This window comes from Crocodylus siamensis, chromosome 14, assembly GCF_052110815.1.
Source record: "Crocodylus siamensis isolate JL-2025a chromosome 14, ASM5211081v1, whole genome shotgun sequence".
NCBI classification, from domain to species: Eukaryota; Metazoa; Chordata; order Crocodylia; family Crocodylidae; genus Crocodylus; species Crocodylus siamensis.
Genome location: NC_143408.1, coordinates 23,513,010 through 23,536,667, shown reverse-complemented (window position 1 = coordinate 23,536,667; position 23,658 = coordinate 23,513,010). Strand labels below are relative to the sequence as shown.

The following is a 23,658-nucleotide window of genomic DNA, read 5'->3' as shown; positions in this document are numbered from 1 at the left end:
AATCCGATCATGGACAAGTGCACCTCATTGACTGGCAGGGACATAGACTGCATTGCTCACATGCCTTCCAAAAGCAGATGAGCAGGACCTTCCTGGACATGAAGGATTTGCTAACGGAAATGATGCTCTCTGGACCACTCTCTGAACCATGAGGCATGTCATGTTAATGAACAAAAAGAAGTGTGCTGTCTCTAAGGTCTAAATTAGTCTGGTTGCATGGTAGCTGTTTGCACACTACATGCTGAAGCACTTGGAAAAGGAGCAAAATGTGCAGTCTAATTTCCATCTTTCCAAGGCATAGGGGTAAATCTGAGTGCTGATTTGTACAATCCAATATATTGGCTGACTTCTTGAGTGATGCCCTCTTGTCCATGGGTTTTTAATCAGCTCTATGCTTGTCTGGCCCACTGTTTATACATAGAACATTAGAGATATTTTTAGACCTGTTCATTCCTTTAGAATCTGCTTTCCTGGCAATCAGGGTCTGTCAAGTTGTGAAAAGTGATTATGTAAATCTCTGAGGTGCCTATTACCTAGCTATCAAAGAACCAAATGAGTCGTGTATGTTAGTCTTTATTGATTTGAGGGAATGCAGTTGTTTCATTTCCTAGCTTGCACTGCAGAATCTGAATGCTGTACAAGGAAAGGAGTGCGAGGGGTTTCTGCCTCTCTTCCCAAGGAAGAGGAGTTGGGATCATTTCCCACGGCACACCGCATGCATGCATTTTGATAATGTTGGCAGGCTCATGCTTAGCATGCTTCCCTTCTTGTTCTCCACCTCCTTCACTTGAAACCCTTGTTTCCTTCTCTTTCCTGGTCCCACTGCATGTCCCTGCCCTTCACCTGCAGCCCAACAGGAATCTCTGTTTGCAGGGAGGGAGGATAACATTAAGCCTGCCCCATTGTGATAGAAGCTCGCTGCATCCCAGCCGCGTGCAGCCTGTCAACCCCTGCTGGGCTGCAAGAGAGAAACGGTGGAGGGCGGCAGCGTGTCGGGAGCCGGCGCCACCTCTGCCGATTCCAGCAGAAGCGTGTCCTCAGTCCCCCTCCGCCCAGCCCAGCCCAGCCCCCCCAGGAATTGATGCTGGTGGCATGTCCCACTGGAGGCACTGGACAGTGCACTGGGGAAATCCTCGTTTTTGGTGTCGGCTCGGTTAATGCTAATTTACCAGCAGGTGATAGCCCGGTTTGTCACATATGAGGAATGTGTTGTCTCTTCTCCGAGCTAATGGTTTTCTAAATAGGCTGATTTTTATCTCCCTGTTTATTGTGAGACCAGGACAGCAGCCTGTATTTGGACACTCTGCCCCGATGAAAGCTCATTTTGTCTGGGACGCTAGGGAAATCCTAGTGTGCTGCGGCCGTTACCTCATACTCGGAGCAGACAGAGGCCCCGCTGTTGTGGAGGAACATTCCTACATTTAACATGAGTCCCCGGGGTCCTCCGTATTGCCAGGCTCCATCATCCCCTGACAGGGGCAGTGACACAGCACTGATCACATTAAGCTTGGAGTCGGATGGAAAACAAAAAGAGCTTTCTGTGCGGTGCACAGTGGAGAGACTCTGAAATGTTACCTCCTCTCTGCTGCTCTCTGGCATTGTCATTTCAACTACCTTGTACTTTGTGTTGACTTTTTGCCACTTTCCCAGCCAGGCAGGAGAGATGCTACCTTCCCTTTCCTGATTGAAGAGATATCGTCTGGGAGGAAGGGGGTGGTAAAGAGGAGAGACATGCTTCTTCCAAGGAACCTCTCTCTAGCTGGCCCTGAAGGACTTGCCTACAAAGGGAGATTGCCAGACAGGGCTGTAGATAGCAGTATAAATCTCCTGCTCTGTTCTTATAGAAGAATAGAAGTGAATGGTTACCTTGGAATAAAGTCACTTGTATGCTGAAAATAGTGCCCATGTAGGAATTCACAGTGCTTCTCGTCCCTCGTTCCTGTGGTTCTGATCGGTTTTCCCATGTAGATAAGTCTTAGCAACTGCATTACCCCCCGAGGACCTCTAAACCTCTCTGTGCCCTCCTCTGGTCGGGCTAGTTTTGTGAAGGCTGTCCCTGTTCTTGTGAGACTGAATTCAGTTCATATGCCAAGCATGAAGGGGCATCTCAGCGATTCATTACTCCCCTTGTTGGTTTTGAAAGTGTCTTATGCTTTAGGTCAAATCGGCCTCCTGGCAGATGCCCTGATAGTCAGGTTGGGTGGCCCAAAATTAGAAATCTTGACCAAAGTGCCTTGAATAGGATTAAATTTGGATGTTCCTTTAGCCAGGTATTTTGGTAGGTAATTTAATTATAGTATAATAACAGTATTCTCCCTCCAAATCCAGGTAAATATTTTCCTATTTCTAGAAATCTTATCATAGCACTACTGTTTTTCTTAGCTTCCCAGTCAGAAAGGGGTATTTTTCTGAGTGTCTCTGGATGCCCTGTGCGCATCTTGAAATGTCAACGATTCCTTCTTAAACAGGATTTTCTACCTAGGGACAGGTTCAGTCTGTTGTCTGTTTTCCTGTGGGGCTTTGGGCATGGAGCGAGTTAAGATTAAGTGAACTCTTTTTTTCCTTCCCCTTCTCCTCTGCCCTGAAAACTCGAAACATCATGGTCTAGATTTATCCCTTGTGAAAGTCTCCTTATGTTGAATGACTTCCTCTGGAGGTGACTGTTACCATGTATAAATGAAATATAATGTGGCCCCCTCTAAAGACTCCAAGATTTAACAAACCTTGGTTGCAAATGTAATAGTAGATGTAACTGGTGGTTGCTGCATGGTGCAAGGATATAAGTGGAGGTATGTTGTTAGTACTAAATTCCAGCAAAACTCTTTTCTTTGTCTGTAGGAGGGTGATCCTTATTAACTAACTTGAGGTGAAAACTTAAGTGCTAAACTTGATTTTTACTTACTGGAGAGGGGCATGTGGTTTAGTTGTTAACGAGAGAGAGAGGTGACTTACAGTTCAGCTATGCTGAGTTCTGTTTTTGGCTTGTGCTGAATCAGCATGTGGCATGGAAAAATCGCGTAACCCCTCACAGCCTCCATTATTCCATCTGTAAAATGGTTTACCACAGCTGCCTCATGTGGTTCAGCTTAGGCCTTGCCATCTATTTGCTGGACCCTTGAAGTCAAAGGGACATTGTCAGCATCAGCTAGGTTGCAAGCAGCAAGCCAGTGATGCGAGCAGTTATGATGCAACCTTGCGTTTGTTTTATTTTTGTAGGTATCATGAGCTGGTCACAAAATACGGGAAGCTAGAACCCTTGGCAGTAGTGGATCTCCGACCCCGGAGCAGTGCGAAGGTGGAAGTTCACTTCAAAGAACAGGTGGAGGAGGTGTCCATCCGCCTGGACCAAACAGTGGCTGAATTAAAGAAACAATTGAAAACTGTTGTGCAGTTGTCAACAAGCAACATGTTGCTCTACTACTTTGATCACGAAGCTCCCTTTGGTCCTGAGGAGATGAAATATAACTCGCGGGCACTACATTCGTACGGCATTCGGGATGGAGATAAAATTTATGTGGAGACCAAAACCAAATAGCCTGTTCTGGCTTTGTGCACACACGCACACATACATGCACACACACACATGCACACACACACACACGCACGTACTAGGGACTTTTTGCAAGCTTGTTGACTGAGGCTTGATTTGGTTTTCTTTTTATACCAGGTAACTTCTTAGCCCAGGTAGTGAGACCAGATCTGCAAGACCCATGCCACTGTTTAATACGGAGGAGAAAGCTGACATCAGTGTGTGTTCATTTTGGAACGTGTGATAACTTGATGTTCTCATCGCTGCTCCGGTACACTCGTGAATATGGCATCGATGGTCAGCTGTTTGAGCTAAGAAGGGTGTTAGGGTCCTTTAATCGGGGGAACTGGGGTTCGCTGTTGAATTTGGTGATCTTTTCCATTTGTTTAAAGATTTAGTAAGGCACTTGTCCACCCTGCTGTCTGCCTCTGGCTAGGAGGAGCTGAATTAATTGCTATTTATCCGGCTAGATGACGTTGCTTAACTTTGTTTGTTGTTTTTTTTTCCTGTTGAATTTAGTGAAAGAATTTTAAGCAGTTGAAGCCTGATTCAGAGCTTAGGTATTCAGGGCATCCCAAACTCCACCAAGTTTGCATAAATAAATGAGATGCAAGGGGGAGAGTCGCACCTAAAAATTTGATACGCAGAGTTCACTTGCCCAGATCAGTGGGTTTGACGCTGATCTCCTGTAAGCTGTTTAGTTTCACTGGTCCTCCGGCATCCTGTGTCGGTGCGTGACGCCATGGATGCTACTGAAAGTCCGGAGTTCAGAGGGCTTTGAGCAAACATGTTGATAAGTGACCTGCAGAAAGCTGTGGAGGTTTTCGGCTGAGCTTTGCATCAGGCTGGAATCCAGATTAACAGCACAGCAGGAGGCTGAAGAGGATACTAAATTGAGGTATTTGAGTATGCCCCGAATACCTAAACCTTTGGAATATCCTTTTCCTGTTGGCCGCTGGAAGTCCACTGATAAGCACTTTGCATTTTGATTAGCATTGAGGGCAGAAAGGCTGAGCTGTCCTATAAACTTGAAGTCTTCTTGCTCCTTGCTGTTGTTCCAGAACCTAGCAAAATCCTCCCTCCCTTTTAATGTAGGCTCCCTCTTTAGGATAGGTAATGAGGGAACACTCTCACCTGGATCATCTTACAGAAGGCGAGTAGATGAAGAAGGGGACTCGCAACCACCGTAAAGCTGATTCCCAATATTCTGCATTGGCTCCCCCCCTCGTCCCCCGTAAGCATTGTGCACTGCTCTTAAATAGGCCCCTTTTTCCCTTCGGAGCCAGGTCCCATCCTTCCAGTCCTGTTATGAAATCCTCATTCCTTTTGTGCGTCTCTTGTAAATCAGACAGCTGTTTCCCTTACAGGGCCCTTCCTTGTTCCTCTATCACATTGACAAGCTGAAGACATTGGAATTGCTTAGTTTTAAGCAAGTGCATTTCTTTAATGTTTCTCAAGCACGGTAGTCAGGCTCTAGTTACGTATGAACTTTTGACCTTAGTTACTTAACATCCCCCACCTCCACGTGCACTTTCTTTCCCGTGATGCTTTTGTCCGAGTCACTGAACTCCTTTATATTCTTGGAGATCTGTATTTCTCTTCATATTTTACCTGGATTGCAGGGGGACGAAATATAATCTCATGCCCTTCAGGTTCAGGATGTTGGAACTGTTCAGACAAACGTGGTTCCATAGCTAGAGTAAATGTAGAAATAGGTTAATTAATTGTGCCTGGTCTTCTCCTGCCAAAATATTTTATCTCCTGGCATCATAGAGATGAGCAATATAAAATAGACCAAGGTTTGCATGTGTAAAATGGAGTTGACATTACCTGACTTGATCTGTTAAGACTAAAGAACAGTCAGACACTGACAGTGTAATATAAGTTGAGATCACTCTTGGTGCAGAGTGTGTTTTATAAGCTGTAGTTTAACTGAGGATGTATTTTCTGTCCATTTGGGTGGTGAAAGTGCTTGCTGCCCTGCAATGGAACGCCAAGCCAACACTTATGTATGATATATACATACGTAAACATAGGAGAAGTTGTGTTTAATAAGATATTTTATTATAAAACAAAGTTTTATGAAGATATGATTGTTTTAATATTAGAAGAAGCCTATTTCTCCTGTTGACCTATTGTGCAAATATGGTACCCATCGGTCACGAGATTTATCCAGGTTATGTGACTGATGCAGATATGAAGGAACACCTGATCTAATTCTATAGAACAGTAATTGCCTTTGTGGGTATATTTATGGCATTGTAACTGGTATTAATGAGACGCTGTAATTACCGACCAACTCATTCAGCACAACGAAATAACTCAGTTTCAGAGAAGGAAATAAACAATCAATTAAAGTGTTCAATGGGATATTAAAGAAGACCCAAGTATGTGCGTGTAAGTTTGTTTCCCTATGAGAAGCTTTTCGATTTATCTGGAAATGGAATTGGTCCGGTCACTGTTTTGGCCCCAAAACATAACTTTTTTTGTGATGGACCTGGTAAGTATGGGGAAAAGAGCAAAGGAAGAGAAGAGATTTTAACGTAAAAGGTTAGCACACTGCACAGAGAGCTGAAACTGAGCACTCGCATATAACAGGATCAGTGGTCCATCCAGAACTGTAAAAGACACAGCACAAACTGCGGTCTCACTACTACACAGAGGCAAAGGCTGTTTCTGGCCAGTATTATAGAACCGTTTGCATTCTGTGCAGCAGAATATGCGTTTTGTATTAAGAAAAATGGTATCAGTTGATATCAGCTGCGAAAGCAAAGCCTCACCAAAAAGGGAATGGTTTATGTATCCAGACACTCAGCCTTTGAAAACTCGGTAGAGACATGCAAACTTCAAGATGCTCAGCATTTTAGTGCCCATTGGAAAAATGTTCCCACTGAAAATGGGACTGTTTGAGCAAAACTATTTTCACAGAGTTTTGGAAGCAACAAAGCTATAAAGGAACGAACTTGCAGGTGTCATCTAATTCTAGCTGTCAGCCAAGACTTCATCATGCTGACATGTCCTGGGTTTGTAGACGTTCCCGATTCATTAAAGGGTCTTCAGTTCTTTGATTTTTTTTGTTTGTTTGTTTCCTTTGGTTGTTTTACTTGCCAGTTGCTGCCTTCTCCCCATCCCTCTAATCAACTATTACTTTTTTTGTCAGCAGTTGTTTTGTTGTTGTTGCTACTTCATGCATATATGTCAGCCATGGGTACTTTTACATAGCAGTGGCTCTTCTAACGGCCTAGTTACAAGGAACTAGGTGAAAACTATATACCAAATCATTGCACAGCTATGTATATTGAAGTTAAATGTTGCACCGTTGTGCTGTTTGATTTGTCTGTCTTGAATGTCCATGATTTGATGAGATGCTACAGCTGGATTGCTTGAAAAAGAGATGTTCTGAGTATTTGCAGTTGGTACAAAGGTTTGGGGTTTTTTCCTCTGCCTGCGTATGTGTGTTGATGATTGCTATTAACCTTAATGGGAGTTGCATACATGCATACCTTGGATGGACACTTAGGCCTAGTCTACAGCAGCCTGAGGAACTACTGAGGCACTGTGCTTTGATGATTCCTTTTGCTTGTAGCATGAATAGTTTCCTTTCGCGCGCTGTAGGCTGGACCCGAAGGATTCTGAGCGTGGATCATAAGCGGGAAATTGTTTCCATCGGTTGCCATTTCTGCTTGTAACTGAGATGATTTGGTCTTGTTCATGTACAGATTTGAAAAATGCATACTGTTCACTGAGAGCATCCCAGAAGGCTGTATTATGTTTTCCTGGCATACGCACTACCCTCATTAGAGTGTTTTGGTTGTTTTGTAGGCACTCCACTGCAGTGCTGAAGAGCAAGTTGGTCATTTCACGGCTTCCTGTTTCCAAGCTTTGTCTCCTGCAGCTACTGGAACTTCTGATATTTTTTTTTTTTTTCCCCTTTTTTTTTTAAATACAATTTAAACATGAAAGTCTATTCTTTGCACTTTTTATTAATATATATATAGAGAGAGAGATATAATATTTAACAAAAAATATTATCAGTCCACTGTTTTCTTTGTTCTGGTTTCTCTCTTGGGTACTGGAGTCAGGGGGCCCAATGTGCTTTCTGCTCCAAGGCTCTGCCTTTGGTTGTATTGCAGAGTTTGCTGAGGAATTCCTCGCAATTATGGGTCTGGTTTGAATTATTTGAATAAATTGATTGAAATTTTTGCAGAAAAAAACATAGTTTCCAGAAAACATTGTTTCTTACAGCAAAACTTTCACCCTACACAAATGCTCTCTCGTGCCTTTTGAGTAGTTAGAACAGCAGTACCTCAGCATATTTAAGAGATCTTAATACAGCTTCTGTCTATGACAGTGATCCTCAGTCAGGGTGCCCTGGGCTGCTGCAGGATCCTTTGAGGGGTACCACGAAGTGAGGAGATAACAATGCAGGCTCAGGCTAATCCCCCTCCAGGCTGCTCTGTACGGAGGTAAGCTTTATAAGAAATAGTTCTTGAAATAGTTCTTGGCTCAATTCACAAAAGTTATGGAGGGTGCCTTGAATCTAAAAAGGTTGAGAACTACTGATCCAGCTCACACCTGTCCTCTTGTTCCTGGAGGATCCCTGCTCTTGAGACCTGCTTGGAAAGAATTTCGATTTCTTCGTGGTGAAAGCTGCTATCCCATTACCTTAGGCGCAGTTATAAAGCTCAAAAGGAGCCTGTAGTTTTAGGAGGGGGAATTTTCAGAAGTGTTTCAGCATTGCCTGAACTCTGCTCCCAATAAAGCTGGTGTTAAAATTGAGTTGGGCCAATGCCTGGATAAAGTGACCCTGGTATTTTTCCTTTTAAATATCCATTTTCCTCCCCACACTGCATTTCACTGTGTACACTGACTGACCTCTTCTGGATGCAACCAGGTCACCTGATAATACTACTGCTAGTACTTCTCATACAAATACTATGCATTGCATCAATAGGCATTATGGAAATAACCATTCGTGCTGAAGAATCTCATTCTGCCTTACAAATTAGTTTGTAATTACAAACAGGAATCTCACTTTGCTCTACAAATTAGTCTCCACTATTTAAATGCATCGGCCTGGGTATCGTAGTCCTGACACAGGTTTGAATAGACTCTAGAAGCCATGGGTTAGCCCCTCTTACACTAATCCTTGTCCTCTAATACTCCAGGGGAAGAGCTGCTAATATTAAAAGTCACTTCAGTCATGAGGATGCATCTGGTGCAGGGGATTGAGTGCTAAATAAAGCCTCAACATCTGGATTCTTTTCCAGTGACCTGCTGGTCAGTGATTTCCACCCCTCCCTGCTTTGGCCGCAGTTTCCCCAATTCTATAAACTGGAATGATGATACCCCTGTGGTAGAATACTTTGCAGCCTGTGGATGAAGTGTTATATAAAAGCTAAGTATTATGTAACAAATGCTAACAACTTCAGATCAAGCAAGGATGACGGGCTGAAAGTGAATACAAGTTCTATGCAGCGTGATACAATTTAGTCACCCGGCTCCTGTAAAGTGGCCAGGTCCCCTCTATGTCCTGTAATTAAAGTGTGGCCTGTTCAGCTTTACTTATGCAGCCATGTCTGAGCATCTGAAATCCACTGTGTAATCCAGATTATGCTCTAGCTAGCATTCCCATACTCTGTCCCCCTGTGCAGGCTAGGTGACATTCTTCAGTCTGGTATCTAATAAGCAGCTCTTAAGGTTGCCATGCTGAGACACACAGCACTAACCCAGTTCAGCAACAAAACTGACTACAATTCAAAGGGTGTGATCAGGGAGGGAGGCAAATTGTATATGGAACTGGAAAGAGCTATGTGGGTGTGAAGCAATGAAAGGAATAACCTTTCTGGAACACCAGTGCTCCCTGACAGCAAGATCTATTCTGCAGAACAGTGTCCCAGATAAAGTGCATCTGCATGAGGCATGTTAATGCATGTTAGCTTATTTTAATGTGCATTACGGGCACAAGTTTACATGTGCATGCCCTTAATGCACATTAAAAATGGTGAAATTTAAGCGCATCTAAATTTAATACCTGCAACTGCAGGTAGTAAATTTGGGCATGCTTAAATTTCACTGTTTTCAATGTACATTAAGGGCGTGCACATTTTAATGCACATTAAGGGCATGCACAGGTATCAGATTTAGGCATGATTAGTTAAGGCACATTAACACACATGTAGCTGTAACCTGGCACACAACAGGGCAAAAGGGACTTGGCACTAACTTTGGTGCCAAGTCCCTGCATGTGTAGACAGCTGCTAAAAATCGCTTAATACGCAATAGCTTAATGTGCATTAAACTTAGTCATGCTTAGGTATGCATGTAGATGCACCCCCGGTGGCAGAAATGGTTTTGTGTCTCAATGGGATCAGAGCAGCTTGTTTGAATCATCATGGTGCATTAAGAAACCAACCCCAGATTCTTCTGGAGAAATCAGTGTCCAGAGCGATGATATGCTGAAAACCACTATTACAGTTTGAGCCTGGTCAGTAAAAACCAGATTAGCTCCCCGTATTGCAGAACATTGGAAAATCTACCATCTTATATTGTGTTCAGTTAGTTGGTCATGCATTGTATAAGCAGGAAATGTATTTTTTGCTTTAAAAGTAAAGCAGAACAATATTACATAGGTTGTTGAGCTGAGAGTTTTTTTTAAATGGGGTGGGGAAATGTGTTTAAAGGGAAGAGAAACTAATTTTCACTCAACACTTGGAATTTGCATCTTCTCAAATGAAAGTTGTAAAAAACATGTTAGAAGCCATGGTAGAAGTGCCTGCATCCTCCATGATATAAATATTGGAACGGGTTTGACTAACCTTGGATAGCAACAGGCTTGCAAGACCAGATTCCATGCTTTTGTGGATGTAATGCTTGACCCTAGTAACACAAACAAAATAACGGAAACCCGTTACTATAAAGAATAGCACTCATCATCAAGAGTGGAAACGAACTGATAAAACTTCCGAATTCTTCACACGACTGGTGGGATGTGGCTGGGGGAGTGGGGGCAGGGTCCTCATGATCAATTCCTTTCATTCCAACTAGCTTGTCAATCAATGCATATCATTACTGATCATATATCAATGATTAGAAATAGGGACCTACCTACCTCATGGTGAGAGAAAGCAATTTTCATGGCTTGCTTGCAACCTGAAGAGCCGATTTTGTGGTCATTTCATGGTGGCCCTGTTCCTTGGTGCTGATTGGCAGAAAGACCCTGCCCCTCGGTGCTGATTGGTGGAGAGCCCCTGGAGGGGGTGGCCACCATCTTGACTGCTGGCTGCCTTTTGTGTGGCCTCACCCATCAGTGCTGATTGGTGGAGAGGTGCAAGAGGGTAGTCGCCATCTTAGCTGCCGCCCTTCGTGCTGCCGCACCAGTGGGTGCTTTCCCCTCCTGGGTGGGCCGCAAGGGTGGGTTGCAGCGGCAATGAGGACCACTGGGGAGCTAGCGTTTTATTTTTATTAAGTTGGGGTTTTTTGGTTGATTTCCTGAGAAATCACAGCCAATTCCATTTTTCACAAAGATCACTTTTTCGGAACCATGATTTAAGTAGGTCCCTAATTATAAATCTGGAGGAAGATGGGAATAACGGACCCAAGTTGTTGGGGAACTGAACAACTGGCAAGAGCTCGGAGGTCCTGGGGTCCAGCCTGCACCCATCCTCCAGGCATGATCTTGTTTTTGCATTTCTATTGCCCAATCTGCCTTGCTAGTGAAACACGTGTTCAGCTCTCCATTGAAGGGATTCTCCTAAAAAGAGACATACATGCTGTCTTATTCCAGGGCCCCATCTGACAAAGTAAGGTCCCTTTCTCCCAATTTGGGGATAAAGACTTTCCCTTCAAAAGTAGGGCAATATGGGGGGGGGGGGGGAGGAGAATTCCTTTTACAGTCCACTGTTTTCCCTGCTCCCTTCTTTTGGGAACAGTCATTTCAAAGCTGAAAACTTGACATAAACTTTTGATGCTGAAATTCAATCAGAGAAAAGCTCATTCCTTTCCCAAGCCTCCTGAATGAAAAGTCTTTTGATGTTTTCATTAAAATCTCTTACTGTATTTCCAATAAGATGTGCATACATTTTGTTTCTTATTGAAATCTTAGGTCAGATCTTCCAGCTCTTTCTCCCTGCTGGGGAGCTGATGATCCTTCCTTCCACCTTTCAGTCAGCGTTTAAGTATCTCTTTCTCCCAGTGCCGGATCAAAACTTATTGAAACTAGAAGGAATCTCCTTGGAGACTTTAGGCTGTGAACCAGACCCACAACGAGGAGGGTTTGGCTCAGTGGCTCATTTCAAGGCCCAAGTCCTGTGAATGTTTCCTTGTGCACTTCACCGTACACATATAAGTAGTCCATGGAGGTCGAGGGATCTAGGCACGTGCTTGAAGTGAATAATGTATGGAAGTGTGTCTGTAAGCCTGAAGCCCTCTCACTCACCATGCTTTGCTCCTGTAACCCCGGTCACCTTGTTTGCCTTTTATTGACCCCCAGCCCTGCAAAGACTTACAGCTGTGCTTCACGTTCATGCACACTAATGCTTGTATTTAAGGATCAGGGCCTTAAGTACAGGCGTTTAGATGAATTTGAACTGCTTGGCTTCTAGGCACTGCTGCAACAGAAGTATCAACTAAGAACAGTCATAATTGCCAGCATTTGAATCGCCCGTAAATTTAATTGTAAAAGCAGGTCGATTCCAGCCTTTGTAGAGAGGGTGGGAGGAACTGGTGGAGAAATAAAATCCTCTGGAGAAGACTGTGAACAAACTTGTTTTCTTAAAATAGTGTATTTATTTATTTATTTATTGTCCTCCTTGCAAAAGCAGAATAAAGTCGATGTACAAAAACTAAAACAAGACTTTGATGGAAAATTAACTTCATTGAAATTTCAAGGGCACTGACTTTGTTTGGTGCTTTAAGCCGTATGCTGTTTAATGCTAATTCTGTAACACTATATAGAAGCTTTTTTTTACTAACACAAAAGAGGAAGGGGCACATTTCTTTTGTAGGGTTTTTTTTTTTTTTTTCAGTGAAAAGTGATTCTGATCAGAACAGCCACAAACCCAGCTCCAAGTAGCTGACATTTCCATCTGAATCTACCTGAAGGGTTAGTTTTTCAGGAAGAAAGACTTCGCCACTTGTACAGTCCAGGATCTGATCTTTAGATTAACTCACCATTAATCAATAGAGGAAAAAGTTTTGATTGCAACTCAACACTCTTCTGGCCCTAAAGCAACATAGAGAAAAACTGAATTTTCAATTGAAACAGCAACGGGATTTAGACATCAGCAATAATTGTCAAAGAAGCATTGAAATGCCTTCTTCATTGACATAATTTTCCCCTCCGGTTTACCAAAGTTTGGTTTAAAATATCAGACTTAATTTCTTCCCTTCTCTTCAAGCCAGGTTAGTAATTTTTATGTATATTTTTATTAAAAACTGCATTTATTGAATGTAGTAAGTTAATTATTGTTTCCTTTATTTTTCTGGTGCGTTTCCCGAAAGGTACACCCTGTAGGTTTTAATGCTATATTGCTATATTTTCTGCTACTCATTGCATGCGTGCTCTTAGTTAATGAATCCACGGTGACTAAGATTTATGATCTTTATAAAATTGTCTCACGATTCTGTCTTCTTTTCTACATTAAGGAATATAGTTGAACCTTTTCATAGTGAAATTACTTTTTGTCTCCCCAGAACAGCTTAGCTGTAAGCAGATTTCTTTTCAGTATAATTTCAAATGACACACCGAGAAGAGCTGAAACAGTGTGGGACTTTCATTTGATTTCACTATAAATGGTGCTTCTCGATTTCTATAATTGCTATAATTGGATTCGAGTGTAAATTATATGTAGATGTATAGAGAGACATAACACGTCTAGTTATGGTCATACGTTATGTATAGTACATCTGTATATGCTTGGAGAGAGATCTGTTTGCCTCCACTGCTATGTTAGATAAATGATCTACATAAAGATGTAGTACATATAGATATTAAAGTCCATAATGTTGGAATAGAGATCACTTAGCTATATAATGCATGTCCGTATCTGTAATCTAGAAGTATAAATTGATATTAAATCTAGATAGATAGATAAAAACTGTATATGACTTACCCTTGAATCTGACTATATATTTTACTGGGTGTAGCTTTTTACATATATCTATATCCTTCTTCTTCTGTTTAATGAGTGGAAAGGATAGGTAATGAAACCAAAGCAGCTACTTTAGAGATTTCCTATTTGATTAATAATTTATAACAAATTATATTAGGCATGAAAAGAATTAAAGTCCTGCCTGAGAATTTCTCTTTAATTTGTCTGGATTCATTTCTCTCCCTTCTTCCATAATTGATTTCGGTATCATGAAGAAGCTGCCCAGCTGTGTAAATGTTTGTGCTTCTTTCCCACCCATCAAAAATGTGAAGTGCTCCTCGTGTTTCTACCCGGCACAAAGGATTAGCTAAAGCAACATTTGAAGTCTTGTAACTATGAAAGTACACCGTAATTTATAATTAGCTCTCCTTTTAGTATGATGAAAAGCTATTCATCTTGAAGCTAGGCAGAAGTATCCTCAAATTAAGCAGATCAGGAAGGAATTGTTTGGGGTTATTAGAAGAACTGACTACAGACTGGGAGCCAGGTTATATCAGAAAGTCCCAATGTACGTGTTAAATTAGAGCCTCCGCTGCTTTCCAAAATCAGGTTGAACCCTTACCTCATCAGTCACTGAGGGGAGTTGTCTTTTTTCACTAGACTGGTCTTACGATGCCACCTGATTAGTACCACGCTGGTGATCTTCATGGGTGAAGACCTACATTTCCTGAATTTCTGCAGTGTGGAGGGATCACAGTAGCAGGGAACTATTACAATAGGCATTAGCTTGGGATTTGCATAGCAGACTAGGTTTTTTATTGACAGCTGTTTTTTTCCCCCTCCTTTAGGATGAGTTTTCCATTATTGCTTAGAACCTGGGTGGTCCTTATGATCATCATTTCACGACACCAAGGTTAGTATTTCTGCCTTTCAACTCTTTAGTACAGATATTTTACGTTTAGCATGGGAAGGTATTCTCCTCGGAAGTTTTCTCTACATTGGCCATATAGATTTAATAGATTTTTAGGGTCGGAAGGGACCTCAGTAGGTCATCGAGTCCACGAGCCTTGCAAAAGTCTACTCAGGTGTTTCATTAGGAGCAACTGAAACAGCACATTTTAGTTTTTAATCATAATGATGGTGTGTCTTTCCTGGCTGGCGAATGTATATGCAGCAGCTTCATACAGGTGACCTAATACACAGGCTGTGATAGATCCTGAAGCTGTAGAGATTGCCAAGACACCTCTGGACCCCACTAACCAAGGAGAAGGTGCTCTTTCAAATGTGAAGTCAAGATAGCCAGCATGCTAAGAGAAAATAAGAAGTTCTGGGCTCTACATGCAATATGCTTCCATGGAAAAAAGTGTTGGGCTGATACCACCGCTGCTTTAGAAATTGTTCCTGCTGTTTGGATAATTTAACAGCCAGACAAACCTATGTGGAGTAGCAAACAAGTGGATAGAAAGAGCCTGCAAGAATGTTAGATATCAAAACGCAGGCTTTGTTTTCATGAGGGTTTTTGGAAACCTGGCTGGTTTGAGGAGTCATCGAGAGTCCAGCTGTAGCTGTATCCTCGTGTTTATTCCTTGAGCTATAATATTTATGAAGGGCAAACAAAACTACCACCCATGGGTTTAGTTTTGCTTGTGTGTTTGCATTGAAATCACAGGAAACCCTTCGTAGATTTAGTTATTAAATTTAAGCTTGACTTCAAGAGGGGCTAGAACAGTCAAAAGTGGGTTGAAAATGGGTAATTTGTTTTTTATCCCGTGTCTCAACCTCCTCTTATTGTCTGGTCGATCGAGGTATTTTGGTCACCCGGCCTGGTCTTGTGTTTAGGACATGAGTCTGAGAGTCAGGACACACTGTGGTCAGCCACTCTTTCATCGCATGACGGGCACAACTCACCTGCGCACAGTCTGTCCATTTTCCCCTCCCACCCTCTCCCCAAGTCCCACCCCCTTTCCAGTAAAATGAGGCCAAACCTTTCCTGTGGCATGGGGCAATTGGATGAAACTCATTTGTTGGCAAAGCCCGTTGAGCTAATTGGGTGGGAAACGCTGCCCATGCAAAGCTACGTCTCAGTACAAGTTCTTAAAAGGTTGTGCTGAGTTTTGCTCTTTTAGAATAATCTATATTTCATATCTGTGATCTCAGATGTAATAGCCTGCTGGTTACATAAAAAATCCATGAAATGACTTATTTCATTACCTGGCAACAGGATCGTTGCTACAGCCCTTGTCTGCAAGAGTAGTCTTGTCATCATGACTCTGTCGTGCACCGCTTAAAACTGTCCAGCGTGGAAAATGCTCCACAGATACATATACAATTTTAAAAAGCTCATTTTCTGAATTTCAGTCCTGATCGTTTTCCCCCTCAAGGAACGCTTTATCAGCTGAACTTTTTTAGAAGGGCCAGCTTCCCATTGTCCTTATTAAAGCAGAATCTAGCAAAAAGGCATCTTAAATGTTACCATGATGGAACAACTTCCACCCCGGGGAATAGGAAGAAAACCTTTTCCATCTCTAAAACCAAGGCTCTGAGCAAACACCCTTCAGCTAGAGGCCTCTGAAATGGCAGGTTAGGACCTAGGAGATAAAAGAATGTCCTGAATCAAGTTAAACAGAGACCGAATTGTTTGGAGTCCAGTTGCTAAGGTCAGCATTGATTGAAAATAATGAGGACAGCGCATTTCTTTTCCACCACAGAAAAAGTCTGTTCCTTCTTTGAGGAGGAGGCGCATTAGTAGGCAACCTGTATAAATGGAGAATTAGATTGTGGCGCATGTCTGGTTATGGGGATATAATAACTGTTTCTATATCTGGCAATTAGAGATGGCTAGAAAATGGGATTTTTATTGATAGGAAATTTCAGCTGCTTATCGAAATCACCCCCCCACCAATCTTTGACCAAAAATTGAACTTCTATCAAAAATAACTGGGGAAAGGCTGCTTTCTGCTAAAAGTTTCTTGTATTAGAAACTGCAACTCCAACTGGTGTGTTGGAGCAGACTTCCAGGAAGTCGCATGTTGGGCTTTAACAGCTACGTGGCGCTGGGCTTGGGTGCTGTGTGGATGGGAGAGGTCCATGGGAAAGGCAGAGAGTGGCAGGAACAGGTGCACTCATCCATTGAATGCATTTGCCCTCCCCCTCTCCCTGTGAGGTAAAGCAGTTCACTGGCTCCATTTTACAGATGGCGAACTGAGGCACAGGGAACAAAATAAGGTCATGGACTAAGATCAGCGTAGTTCTCCTCGGCAGTTCAAATGTAGTTCTCCTTGGCCTCTTGTGAGATAAGATCAAATGTTGCCCAGACTGAGATGCATGTGAATGGCATTGTGTAGTGGAGGGTACACCCCTGTCCAATGCGCTGCGGACAGGACACCCTATGAGAGTCTTGTGCTTAGCTTCCCAGTGGGAGGATCTCAGCTGCATGCCAACTTTATGGAAAAGGGGGCCTTCTCTCTAACTGGCTCTTGTTGGCTGAGGGCAAATGAGTCTCAGGGTCAACTGAAACCCAAGTCTCTAGGCTTGGGCCTATACATAGGATGCCCACCAATGGATCTGGGAGTATCTGAAGCCCCAGGCTGAAAAGGCTGCGGTAGAGGATACTTGCTAGTTGTAGTACCACATATGATGCCTACCCGGCTGGAGTCATTTGAGCCCAGCTTTTCTCCTGCCCAGGCAGGAGGTCGGACTTGAAGATCTACAAGGTCCTTCCCGACCCAACTTCTGTGATTCGATATGGCGTTTGAATGATTGAGGGTTGCTCAGTCGAGAGAATTCGGAACCGTTTGGCTAATTTGACCTGGAATACAAATTTTTTTCCAAAAAACCAAAACAAAACAGAAGAGCAGAAAAGTGAATGGTGGTCTTTTGCCTCTCAGACTAGTGCCAAGCATCCTGCCTCATTGTTCTCCTCTCTGAGTCAGGGCTGAGCTCTAATGCCCCAGTTATGGCATTTGAAGGCATTGTGCTGGGGGCCATGTCAGCTCTTGGGCAGGCAGTAAATAGAGGTTGCTTGCTGCATGAAGGGTGCATTATACAATGGCAAATTGCAGTTTGGGTGGCTGCCTTCTACCAACACAAACCTCCTCCTATGGCTTCAGTGGCATAGACCAGTGTTCACTTCCTCTCCCAAACTTTTGCATCAGGTTGGGGTCTCTTTCTCACCAGCCACTGTCCTCTCTCTCTCTGAAAGGCAGCTGCATTTTAGTGGCATGGGGAAGTAATTCTTTCATATAAAGTATATTTAAAAAAAAAATACGACAGGGAGGGAGATGCTATGGGCCTGATTCTGCACCCATGGAAGTCAAAGGGAGTAGGTTCTCATATCATTGTAATAACTGTGCTGCCTTCTTCCAGCTCAGGCCATGGAGATCCTGTATCCGTTCTGGCAGAACGACACTAAAACCCCCAAAGTCGATGACGGGAGCTCCCCAGAGATTAAGCTGTCCGTCCCGTTCATCTTCTTCGGCGTTCCATACAAGACCGTTTATGTAAGTGGGGCAGCACCTCTGGCTGATCTCTCCTTCCTTTCCTCATCATTAGTGGCTGCGTTTAAACACACGCTCTCTGTGTTCAAGAAACGGAAGATTTATTAGTGTCTACCTGACAAGTTCTTAGATTTCATGAACTGATAGGTTTTATGATTAAGAAAGTCGAAGATATATTTAATGGGCTAATGTTCATGGGGAAGGAATGTAAAAGGCAATAAATTGCCTTTGCAGGTGATTAAGCGCCATAGCAGCGCTGAGGCCCTGACACCGCAAACATTATTTCTGTTACATGACAAGAAACAAGAACAGGTAGCGAGCCACAGGATAAAAAGGTCACATCCCTCCTGCTTCATGGGTGCCTGAGACAGTTCTGGGCTGTCGCTGCTTCTTGGGGGGTTTCGTTGCCATTGTCTTTTGATGTTTGGCATAGGAAAACCATCCTTTTCAGGCTGAGAAAAGAAATTATTAACCTTGTTACATAAAATAGCATGTCGGAGACGGAACCGAATCAGCAAAGTTGGATCCCAGATTCAAAGATTTTATATCCAGGTTGTGTAATACATCCGGCTCGGGCCATGGGCGAAATTTGAACCTGTGACCTCTGTGGACCGGCTGCTAGAAGGGAATTAAAGACCTGTTCCCAGTGTGCATTATATATGTATAGAGAGAAAATAAGGAAATGCAACATGAGGGCCTTTGATTACTAATCTCTGCTTTTGCTTGGAGTGCCCTCTCCATATTCCTACTTGTACCAGAGCAACTTGCCCCAGTGTTTGTGCCTGACATAAAGGCAGCAAAGGCTTTGAATCCATCTAGGTCAAGAGCCTGGTTGGCATTGTCCATTTGGCTGGTCTGAGTCTAGTACGCAAGGACTGGCTGTGTTGGCTCTTGGGAACAGTTATGTGAGGTAGCAAACCGCTATGGTAAGTGGCTCTCCTACAGAGTAAATTTGCTGAGGCCCATCCTAACAAACTCCATGGTTGCTTGAATAATGTTCCTAGTGGGACCTGTGTTTCGTAGTTTCGTAGTTTCTAGGGTCAGAAGGGACCTGAGCAGATCATCTAGTCCGACCCCCTGCCACGGCAGGAAAGAGTACTGGGGTCAAACGACCCCAGCAAGGTGTACATCTGGCCTCCTCTTAAAGACCCCCCGGGTAGGAGCCAGCAAGGATGTGAGTTTGCACCATCCTGGTATCATCATCTTAGGCTTCCTAACCCTCAGCATCATTTTTCTCACAGCAGAAGCCTCACATACTAGGATGATGATGGCCACATCAATACTTAGGGACTCCACTTCCACCAAAGACTCCTCCTTCAACCCAAGTACAATTGCAAACTGACAGGCCCGTGCTTGCTGCAAAGAATATAGTTTGCTTGAGTAAAAACGCTTCTCTTTTTTTGTAGGTCAACAACAATGGAGTTATTTCCTTCAACGTGCTGGTCAGCCAGTTCACCCCAGAGGCCTTCCCCCTTGCAGATGGCCGGGCTTTTCTTGCCCCTTTTTGGGCGGATGTCCACAATGGGATCCGAGGAGAAATATACTACAGGGAGAGCGCTGACCCTGACCTGCTGAAGAGGGTCTCCAAAGACATCAGGAAATACTTCAAAAACATGCCCTCTTTCTCTGCCACCAGCATCTTCATGGCCACCTGGGAAGAGGTCACTTTCTACGGAGGCAGCAGCACCACGCCTGTAAGAGCTTTGCTTCCGACCTGATCCTAGATTTTATTTTGATCTACTTATTTTTCTTGTGGCAGAAATTAGCTAAATTATCGTGAGCTGAGAAGTCTGTTCCTGGCTCTGTCACTGTTTGATGCTGGGCGGGTCATTTATTCTCAGTACTCTATCTGTAAAATGGGGCTATTCCTCCTTCCTTTCTCCCACGTTTTGTCTGTCCAAACTGCACTGGAACTCCTTCAGGGTAAGAATGGCCTCTGAATACAGGTCTGTATGCTGCCCAGCCCCGTGGGGCCATGACACGGGCTGGAGGCGGTAGGTGCTACCATGCTAGAAATCGTTATTAATAAATGAGAGGTTTGATGTGGGCCTGGATGAGAACTGAATTCTTCCCTTGCTCAGGTTGCTTCACCTCTCTGGTCTTCAGCTTCTCCATTAGAAAACGGAGCCAGCAATTCTCTACTTCATAAGTGATTCAAAGCTATGATTTGGGTACCATTTGTGAAGTGTGATGTATTTCCCAGATGAGACCAGTCTGTGGCAGGACTTGTTACTTACTTTTTCTTCAGATATGCGGAGGAGAAATGTATCCCCTTTGAGGTAACGCGAATCTCTCTGAGGTGCCAAACTTCTAATTTCCAGTCATTTACATTTTTCAAATTGATTTAGTATAAGGAGAAGTGGTTTTTTCCCCCCGTTGTAGAGGAGTCTAGGTGCTTTTATAAAGGAAAGAATTGCTGCTAACAGCCAAACAAAGCAAAGATGAGCACTCTGCAGCATGGGGAATTGGTGTGTGTGTGTGTAAATGTCATTTATAGAAGCCTCACGGTGCTAGGCATTGTCTAAAAAAGAGTCAAAAGTCTACCTCAGCTTAGAAGCCCACTTTTGTAGCCAGCGGCACACGGGGAGGTGACATAGTTAGCTTCCTACCTATCTCAGCACTGAACAGGCATTTAATTAAAGATAATAAATCCTGTTCCAAAGACCTTGCCTAATCTGGGACCCACATCCGTGGATTTCTGTACTGACCGCAGCTGGGGCTCTCTGGAGACCCTAGGGTCTTTGCACAGTGTCAGGATTCAGTGTTGGAAAGTTTTTGGAAGGAGGCTGATTTCTTGCTAAAGAGCTGCACAGCACCCAGTACCATGGGACCTGGAGAACAAGGTGAGTACTAAGTGTGAGAAGCTGGTGGGAGAAAGAAGATGGGTAGAGAAGGCTAAACCAGCTGAAAACTTGATCTTTTCCCGTAAATGTCTTCTCTCACTCTTTGCTCCATCTTCTGCCTTGTATTTTCCCTTTCACTAGTGACATCTCCTCCCCCACGCAAAGTTTGCACTGAGCTAAACAGAAGCCCAATAACTTTGCTGTTTAGCTCCATCTTCCAAGGCCCCAATGCTTTTGACATTAGGCCATGCAAGATCTCTTCTTGCTAATGCTCACCTGCTCCTAAAACAGGGGGTCCTGACTTAAGAAAACTCCAGAAAGCCACTATAACTTAATCTTGAGCTAAATTCCGTTCAAAAAAGAAAGGAAGGAAGGAAGAAACTTACTGCCGATGAGAAAATGGGGAATTTATTTAGCTGTTTGTTTGGCACAGGTGGCCTTCTTATTTTTATGGCTCTTTATGGGGGCCAGGGTTGAAATTATTTCCAGGCAATGCTAATCTGAGCCAGGTAAGGAGGATATTTCAGGAATAAGAGCTGAAGAGCTGCTCTGAAATCCCAGATGGATATTTAAATAAAACGGGGAAATCAAAGAGATTTACTGACAGCATTCTTGCAATGACAATTGACCCCTCAAGCAGGAAAAAGATGGATTGCAGTAGGCTATAAAGTCCTACTGATCACTTGGCGGGACTGTGCCTTCTCTGGGCATGTCCTGGTCACCTCCTAGCTGCGTCTAGGGTCCCCAGTGAGAATCGAGTCCTACCTACTTGCCCCTGCTCTGCACACACTCATGCCCAGCAATTAGAACGGGGAGCTTAGAGGAGTCCAAAGTGCATGCCCTGGTGCTGCTGCTAGGCTTTCCTGTGGCTTTGGGGTATGTAGTTAGGACCCCTCTAAGTCACCTGCCTTACCTAGTAGCCAGGCATGGGCATGTATGGAGTTGGTGGACCTTGATTCTCAGGGGCACTCTCCCCCTCAGCAGCGTGATAGTATAGGCATGCCTTACAATTCACAAGCCCATAAGTCTGATTTCTTCTGGAGCTGGCTGTGATGAGCAGCCCTCTCCCTTGCCATGTGTTAGGGTTTCCTTGATGTTTAATGCGTTCTTTCCGGTCTTGTCAGAGCATCGTGCAAAAACATTTTGAGGCAACAGCAATATTGAGAATCCCATGTTGCTTGAAAAATTACATTTGCAACACAATGCAGTTGATGTTGGCACACAGCACCCTTTCCGTTCAGCACTGAAGAACGCTTTGACGTCACACGCAGAACAGACTGATGCGACTTGAAGGTAAAATTCATCCCAGTGTTGAAAACCCGCAGGAAACGTAACAGACACATAGAAAATGAGGGTTGGAAGGGACCTTAGGAGGACACAACTAGTCCAATCCCCTGCTCAAAGCAGGACTATCCGCAGCTAAATCATTCCAGCCAGGGCTTTGTTGAGTTTGGCCTTAAAAACCTCCAAGGAAGGAGATTCCACCACCTCTAGGCATCGTTTTCCAGTGCTTCACCACCCTCCCAGTGGGAAAGTGAGAAACTTCTTAGCATCTGCTTTGAATAGTGGCACTGAAAATAGCATCAGGGATCCTGTACTTGTGGTCGTCTGGGAAGCCTGCAGCATGTTTTTTCTGATAGCTACTGCTCCCGAGTCACCTACAGCTGTGTGGGTCCAAGCGGCAACTTGGTCTTGGATGTCATCGCAAACACCCAGGTGCTGCTCGCTAAACTGGACCCTTAGTGCCCCATGCGCAACCCCTGCCGATGTCTGGGTTTGACAAGGGTGATGTTATGAATATCACAGCGGTTCCTAAAGGCTTTGTGCAAGGTCAGGCCTCACTGTGCTTGGTGGTGTATATAGTAGCAGAGGACAGTCTGCGTGCGGCCCAAAAGCAGAGAATCTAAATAGGACAGAATGGGAGAGGAAACAGGAGGGATTATTAGCATTTTGCAGATGGGAAGTGGGGGGTTTTTGCTGTGATTCACTCAAGGTTGCACAGGAAGTTTGTAGCAGAGCTGGGAATTACGCTCAGATTTCTTCAATTCCTGATGAGCACTTTTGCCTTATGATCTGTTTTCCTCATCTGGTTATAAGGTAATCACTGTAGAGGACCCTGTCCACACGCTCTCAGGTGGGCTGGCTCTGCAGGCCTTACTGGAGCAACAAGCAGTCAAGACTTATGTACGAGCCCTGCTCCTTCAGCACCCCACTGGTTTGGGAGGGGGGCTCCATGCAGGTAGCCCCTCCACCCTATCCAGATCAGGGCAGTCCTTCTGTGTCTCACGTCAGCGGATCTGGTACTGAATGGTCACAAGGAGCTGACCACTTAAAAAGGTCTGTTCTAGCATCCTCTGATGTTGAGGGGAATCTTTCCATCGGTATCAAAAGGTTTCGGATCAAACCCGAAGCTTTTGGCAAGGTCTGCCGCATTGGGTCGAGCTTCCTTTGTGCCGAGCTGGCGGCACTCGCGTCCCAAGGGGAAGACATTTTCTCAGTCATGTTCTGCATTTCTAAAGGCATCGCAGCTCTAAGTTTTATGCCTTTTATGCTCCCTGCCTTGCAACACTGGAAATTGAATTGGCAAAGACCAGGAAACAAACTGCCCAGGTGAAAAGAAAGTAAGAAAAAAACCTGACTTGGTAAAGAAAATAAAAGGGTGCATCGAAAAATGGCAGTGTAAATCGGAGCGCTGTTTC

The 23,658-nt window shown here is 43.9% G+C and overlaps 1 protein-coding gene across 3 annotated transcripts in view; it reads left to right on the top strand.

The window, feature by feature from the left end:
• Positions 1 to 23,658, top strand: part of LOC149853467 (tubulin-specific chaperone cofactor E-like protein) — an 84,722-nt gene that overhangs the window by 20,521 nt on the left and 40,543 nt on the right. Inside the window, exons 9-11 of one of the 3 annotated variants that reach the window (XM_090027004.1) lie at positions 14,469 to 14,533; positions 17,986 to 18,119; positions 19,523 to 19,810. In XM_090027004.1, the coding sequence (XP_089883130.1) occupies positions 14,469 to 14,533; positions 17,986 to 18,119; positions 19,523 to 19,810 (487 nt within the window). Of the gene's footprint in view, positions 1 to 3,216; positions 4,240 to 14,430; positions 14,534 to 17,985; positions 18,120 to 19,522; positions 19,811 to 23,658 lie in introns of those variants that run through there. The other 2 variants (XM_090027005.1, XM_090027006.1) reach the window with 2 other exon arrangements.